Source organism: Struthio camelus, chromosome W, assembly GCF_040807025.1.
Source record: "Struthio camelus isolate bStrCam1 chromosome W, bStrCam1.hap1, whole genome shotgun sequence".
Lineage (NCBI taxonomy): Eukaryota > Metazoa > Chordata > Aves > Struthioniformes > Struthionidae > Struthio > Struthio camelus.
The window spans coordinates 64,959,092-64,966,222 of record NC_090981.1 but is presented as its reverse complement, the minus strand read 5'-3'; the positions used below and the strand labels follow the sequence as shown (position 1 = coordinate 64,966,222).

General features: G+C 45.2%; 1 protein-coding gene across 3 annotated transcripts in view; it reads left to right on the top strand.

The window, feature by feature from the left end:
* The first annotated feature begins 200 nt into the window (after positions 1–200).
* The window catches only part of LOC104138532 (ectopic P-granules 5 autophagy tethering factor), a 57,737-nt gene continuing 50,806 nt past the window's right edge, over positions 201–7,131 (top strand). For 2 of the 3 annotated variants that reach the window (XM_068926194.1, XM_068926193.1), the window contains exons 1-3: positions 201–294; positions 3,414–4,352; positions 6,284–6,527. In XM_068926194.1, coding sequence (XP_068782295.1) covers positions 235–294; positions 3,414–4,352; positions 6,284–6,527 — 1,243 coding nt within the window. In that variant the 5' untranslated portion in view covers positions 201–234. Of the gene's footprint in view, positions 295–3,413; positions 4,353–5,083; positions 5,319–6,283; positions 6,528–7,131 lie in introns of those variants that run through there. The other variant, XM_068926195.1, reaches the window with a different exon arrangement.

The window sequence follows — 7,131 nt, the reverse complement described above, 5'->3', positions numbered from 1 at the left end:
TCTTCCCGGGCAGTTTTCCAAGTGGGGCAGACAAATTCTGACCTGGCGGCGTCCACCCAACCCGACTTGCGTGCACCGCCCAGCCCCGCCCCGCCGCGCAGCCGCCGTGTTGCGTCCCTCGGCCGCCGCCGTACTCGCCTCGCTGCTGATTGGCCGCGCGCGGGGCTCCTGCCACCGCCCCTTCCGCCGCCGCCGCCGGGGCAGCCGCGAGGCGGGCGGGGCCGCGGCGGGGCCATGGCGGAGGCGGCGGCCGTGCGGCCCCCCCGCAAGGCCCGGGCCAAGGGCAGAGCCAAGGTAGGGCGGCGGGCGGGGGGAGGTCTCCGGCGTCCCGGCGGCGGCGTTTGTTGCGATGGTTTTTGCGCCGTACAAGGGGCTTCTTTTCGGCGTTGGCGTAAACAAACTTTTTATGCTTGCGGCGCGGGGCCTGCTGGAGCGGCTCTGCCCGTCCAGGCCGCTGGATTTGCCCTCGAGGTGAAGCCGCGCGAGGGCTCCTTGGCTCTCAGCGACGGGTCGGCCTAGCGTGGGACCGAAGAGCCTTCGCGGCGCTCGTACGCGCCGCTCTGGCTGGGAGCCGTTCAGCGCGCGAGGCCGTGCCTGGCGCGGAGTACTGCTGCTTCTCCAGCAGCCGGTGCTTCGGTTGCCAGGTGTAACTTTTAGGTGGACGTGAATGTGTTCGCGGTTCAGGATGCTGTTGCCATCGGCTTCCCGAAGGCTTTGCTCTTCTTGCAGCTGCGCTGTATTGGTATTTCAGTAATGCATGGGAAAGGCCTGAACTGAAATATCTTGCCGCGGAGCTGAGTTTAAATGGAAGCATATCTATGTGATTGTTTATGTCTTTTTGCTTTGCCTGTTACAAGTTGTACTACATAGAGCAAAGGCTGTCAGAGTCTTCCAAAAAAAACCAGATGCATTTATTGAACACCATTTGGTAAACAGGGTTAAACCGAAGTGCAAACTACAGCTGTGATTCCTGAATCCAAAGCAAGTAAGGCCTGGAAGGAAAAAAAAAAAATCTCACGCTGGAAGAGTAAGCATGTCATGGTTGTGTTTTGATTCAGCGCCACAGTATGCACAGGGCTGTCAATGTTTGAGGCTGCTGTTTAAGAGAATCAGTTCCCTGCAGGAAGGCAGTGACTCACAGATGACTGGTGGTTCATTAACTACGTGTGTACAGTGACTCTGGTGGCTGCGGTCATTGGCTGTCCCTTCCAGGTGTAATTCACTGTGAAACTACTCGTGAGGGAGGAAGATTCCTGGGAGATCAGGACGTGTGAGAATCCAGAGTGCTGCAGGGCTGCATGTGACCTGCTCCCTTTCTGGGTGATGATGATGATGTTATATTCTGCACCCTCATTCTCTGTTAATGTGCAGGGATGTTTGAGGATGCAGTTTGGGGCCCAACCACAGTAAGGAGTTTTCCATTCCCTTGTCCCAAGGCAGCCGTAGACCTTTGAAAAGGTGTCGTTCTTGAGAGCTGGGAGAAGGGCTGCCTTGCCCCAGACAGGCTCAGCATGCTGCCGAGTGGGATGAAGCCTGGGGCTTTCTGAAAACAGCATGCCCAAAGCTGAGCCTGGGCAGACCAGTAACGATAAACTGATTCAAACACAGTGAGGTAGCAAAACCCGTGAACCCAGAACTGTTGAAGGCTAGTCAGTTATTGCAGAAATACTTCCGGAAAGGATAGTTGTCTGTACATAGATGTCTTCTGCTGAAACTAGTTCACTTCAATGCTAGGAAAGAACGATTAGGCACAGGACAAGCCTAATGAGCTAACGTCATCTTTAGACTTAAAGGCAAAGTGCTCAGAAGAGAGAACAACAAGTTAAGCTTTTATGTGAATTCAGGGCCTGATTTCTCTCATCCCTTCTCAGGTGAAATACCTGTTAAGATTACAGCTTCCCCCTCCCCCACCCCGAAAGTGAGAGCTGACAGACACTTCATAAATTTTGCAAGAAGCTGTTTTTGTCTAACAGTAACATTTGAATATCCTGGTGGTGGGAGAATGCTCCTCAGAGATAAAGGGAGTTTCAACTGTACGAGGGCTGCAAGGAGGAACTTTGAGATTGTAGAGAAGAACGAACCAGCAGTCTTGCATGTTTGTGAAGCGTGCAGATCACAGTGCTGTCAACAAAACTGTGATGTAGTATCCTCTGAAAAATACTGACTTTGTAATTAATTGTCAGGAGATGTTTACTGTAACTACAGGTTCTGCTTCGTTGTGCTGATGTATTTTTAACTTCTCCTTCATAGCTCTAACTAGTCTTGGAGTGTGTCAGCAGCGTTTTGTGATCAAAAGTGTTTGCAGATTTTAATACACTGTTGAGAGCAGTCTGCAAGCAAAAGCCAGTGTATTACCCTTTTGTAAGGGAGCTGAGAGCATCTGCTTTAATTAAAAGTAGGCAGTTGAGATCAAGGTTAGCTAAGGCCTTGATGTTTAGACTTGTTTTCCTATATGCCCTCTCATAAGACAAAATCACGCATCAGCTGCTTGGTGAAAGTGTCCATGAAATTACCAGCAAATATCCACAATTCCTCCCTATTTCTGGAGGAATATGGAAGCTTTTTATAATTTCTGTTATGTTCTTTGTTATATTTTGTGGGTCATTCAAAACTGGAGGGGTGTAACCCAGCTCTTCCCAATTTCTCTTTTTAGAAACAGATAAGTATACTCTAATTACAAGTGCATCTTTATCACATCTTTATTGATTTTTATATGTAGCATTATTTCACAAACTGTGCTTTGGGAAGGAGACTACAAATGTACACTTCAGGCTAGGGTTATGGGGAGTCTACTCAAAACTGATCTTAATTTGCAAGTAAATAATCTCTTTGCAATTTAAATGTCTGTTATTTTTAAGCTTTTCTGTCTCTCTAGCATGTAACACCTATAGAAAATAGATATTTTGGTAGTTGTACAGATTTCATGATGATTTTAGATATAATTTACAGATGCTTTCCAGACCTCTCTTTGTTTCAAAATTAATATTTATTCTTGAAAATTATTTTCTTTTCAGTGCATTAAAATATCTCAATAAAACCTAAGATGCATTTCTAAGTAACTTACTGGGGCACAATCTAGTGACTCTTTGTAGAGGTCAGCGTCCTGGTACTTTGATTATTTTGTACGTTAATAAGACAGACTCTGTTCTGGGTTTTTTATAGCTTTTTATGGAGAAACACTGAAGCATCATTCCAGAACTGACCAATGATAGATAGTCTTTAATGAGGAGCTAAGGAACAAGGATCTGTGTTTGGTGCATTTCTTTTTACCTTTAGTATTATGAAAACTAACCTGGTAAGAAGGGCTTTTTGGAGTTGTGCGGTTAACAATCGCTACTTCTGATGATGGTTGGGTTTGGGATGCAGGGAAGAGAGATTTGTTTATTAATGACTCTCTGTTAATTTATTTCTAGGAAAAAAAGAAAAAAAGTAATGAAGAGCCCCAGATCCAGGAGTCTGATGATGTCTTCCTCCCGCCTGTGGCAGAAGTGTCTTCTCAAGCCAGTAAAGTGCAAGTGGAACATCCTGAAGGATTTGCAGAAATCCAGCTCAATGATGAAGCAGAGGATGGAAAAACTATAAATGATGCGTGTGACATCCCCTCAAGTACTTTAACCTTAGCAAGCGAAGTATCTTCAACAGTGACTTTAGGGCCTCCAGCAGATGGAGGAGAGCACAAAGCTCATCCCTTAGGTGAGGGTTGTAGGGGGAATGATGAGAAGAATGGGAGAAGCAAGCTGGGCAGGCCCCAGAGCCTTGGGAAGGCTGTTGGCAGTAAATCAGGAAGCTGTGATGTATTGGGTAGTACCTTTCATTCCAGTGCTGCTGGCTCTCAGACACTAGTGGGCTTTGTACAGGACAAAGGAACTGAAAGCGTTCAAGATGTTAAAAATCCTCTTGTCCGTTCCTTGGAGAAGCTTCCTGTTACCATGTCACAGCCCTGTGAGAAATCCAAAGTGTATGTTCAACATTTGGGATTGAAACCTGTTTATCCAGACTTGTCAGCTGAACTGTCTTACGAGAGACCAACCGTAGTGGCAGTCAAACCGCTATTACACAACGAAAGGCTGTATCCAGAAATCCCAACTGAACCAGAACTGGTGCCGTTTACCAGAGAGCAGCTGAAAATTTTTGAGCCGTGTTCATGGCTGGAAAATGTTGACTGCTATGCAGAGGAATTTGGAAGTGTTGCTCATCAGGATAGGCATGAGTTTCATGAACTGCTCCTGAACTACATGCGCTGTAGGAAGCAGCTATTACTGGCTGAGGCTGAGCTGCAGGCCGTGACGACAGACTGCCAAAACGCAAAGGGGAGGCTGTGGACTTTTAAAGAAGAACAGAAAACTGTGCAGGTGCTGTTACTGAAACTACTTCTGAACTAAAACTATTTGGACATGATTCCAGACATTAACTTTCCGTGTCATCGTGTTCACTGAATTGAGGGTGGTTTGTTGTGAAAGAGATGGTTACGTTTGCTTTTCCTTCTCTGCACTGTCCCAGTAACCCCCCTCCAGTACTTAAGAATATCATCCTGTTGACGTTTAAGACAGTTTGTTCCTTGATTTAAACTTTGACAAATATAGGATAGCACAATCTCTGTTAATGATCTCTTCTGGAGCCGAACTCCTTTGTACTCAGTCAGAGTGAGATGTGTATAGTCAATTCTGCTCGTTGTGATTGGGTCACGTTTGTGCCACTCCAGTCCTTCACAAGGACTGGGCGCAAGCGATCCATGGTGGAATAGGACTATAGCCAGGACTTCAAAATTACCGTGGTGCTGCTTCTGCCTGTTGCATCTGGACTGCTGCCTACAGCAGTAATTTTTATTGATGTTGTTCCTGACTGTCCTGCTGGCAGAGGCTGCGGGTGCAGTGGAACAAGTCCTGCTCCCGCTGACCCTGTTGTCTGGAGCATAGGGAGTGGAGCGTAGGGAGTGTGAGATGCATCCGATTCCCGTAACTGTTGCTCCATAAGTGTAACTGTGGTTATAGCAACTTCCAGGGTGGCCCTAGTACTCTGTAGCAGTGCTGTCAATAAACCAGAGTGCTTTGGGGAGGTTTTTGGTGCATGCACCGGAGAAATCTTCCCCTGAACTTGTTCTGTGTAACTTGTTTTTGGAACTGGTCATAGTGGGAGCAATGAAACTATTTCTCTGATACTGTTTGTAACCGATTCTGATAACACGATGGTAAGAGCGCTGAAGACTGTTATGTATGGTGGTTTCACTGTTGTTTCCTACAAGTGCAGTTCTAAAGCTAGTGCTTCTCCTATGCAGTTCCTTAGAGTTAAGAAGATGCAGAGAGACATCCACTGAACAGGTGTGAGTCTTTTCTACTAGAGAATAAAAATGCAGTGAACCTGTTCTACTGAACATTATTAGACTTCCAGTTTTATTTTGATCAGTTCCTACACTGAAAGTAATTTTCTCTTCACTCTTACATCTCCACTGGTCAACATACAGTGGGCGAAGCTTGCCGGTTTGCTGCTTGCTTCAGTCCCTTCCAAATTACTGTTTATTGTGTGTATGTGCAGATAATTGTCTTTTTAATATCAATTCTAATAACTTAGTTATTATAATAACTAAGTTAACACAAGAATACATTCAAGCCAAGCTTCCTAAGTGCATGCTGCGAAGCACGTTTTGTGGCTGCGTAAAAGGGAAAAACAGGGATGTTACTTATTGTGGTTTCCTTGTGCTAAGGAATTAGAGCTGGGGCGGAGGAAGATTGTTCTCAGCCTTGAATTCCAGTTTGGGAAAAGTTGGAGTGCAATTCATGTGAGAAATTGTGAGTGTATTTTGGGGAAGTACTAATAAATATTGAGCTCTGGGAGCCTGTAAAAGCTTTTAGCTTGCGTCAGTGTATGTTTTGGCTTTAAGACAGCAGATCTGAATGTTTATGAAAATCCATAAACTAAAAAGCAGTTGCACTCAGCTGGAAGTAGAATACCCTGATTTTGTTCACATCTGTCACTGATAGAGACAAGTTACTTCATCTGATATCGATTTGCTGAATTTTGGGTTATTGAAGGGTTTTTTTTTCTTTTTTTTTTCTTTTTTTTTTTTTTTAAGTCTGGGATCTGTTGCATCTTCAGCAGTCAGCAACTCTGAAAACTAAGTAAGATGCTCCCAGATTTCTGTCTTTTCCATCTGTAAAGTGGCCACTTTCATGAAAGCTTTGAAATCTATTGAGTGGAGGGTTGTGCCAGAGTTAATTTCTGTAAGCACACTTAAGCAAACAAAATGACAAAAACCACTTACATAAAATAATTGCTTTCTTTTCAGGGTGTCTGTGCAGATCAGTGCAAAGTGTCAGGTCACCATCGCTATCAAACAGTAGAGATGAATGAAAGCGTGTTGGGGGAACTGAAAAAGCTGTTTGAAGTTAAAGCAGAGCACGTGCATCAGACGCTGGCGCTGCACTTGTACACTTCGGTGTTGTCTCGCTTACAAGTGGAGTCTTATATCTACAGGTTGCTCAACAGCTCATCCCTGCTGAGGTCGGTGGCTCTTCAGCAGCAAGAACAAGGTGTGTTGCTTGTCTGGGCAGCTGCCTGTGCTGCCGGGGTGCTGAACACCTTGTTTGCCTGGAGTTTTGGAGTTCTTGTGGTGGGTTTTATGTATAGGAGTATTTCTGTAGATATTATGCAGTGATCAGTGAAATTATTCTCTTGCAGAAAAACTCTAATTCTCTTACCTTAGCCTGCAGTAGAGCAGAAGTTGAGTGCAGGAGCGTTGCCTTCTGTCTAGGTTATCTACTGCCACTGGTCACCCTGGAGGAATACTGGATGGGGTGGGACATCCTGACCCCTTGTCAAAGGCAGCATACGATACAATCCCTTTTCCAGACTGATTATAGACTGTTTTAAAACCAGCTGGATCTTGCTGCTTTAATCCTTTTGGAAGGCTGTTTGCAATCTCACAGCTCTAATCCTTAGATATCTTTTTGGTTTTCTGAAGCACCTCACTGATTTGGGCTTGTGGCAATACCATCTTTTAGCTAAAATATCCCTCCTACTGTGTATTTATTCTTCCTAGTCCTCCGCCAGCCCCAGTTGTTCATATGCATAGTAAATGTGCTGGTTCTTACAAAGTTCATGCTGAAAGGAGGCCTTTTATGAGAATAACTATAG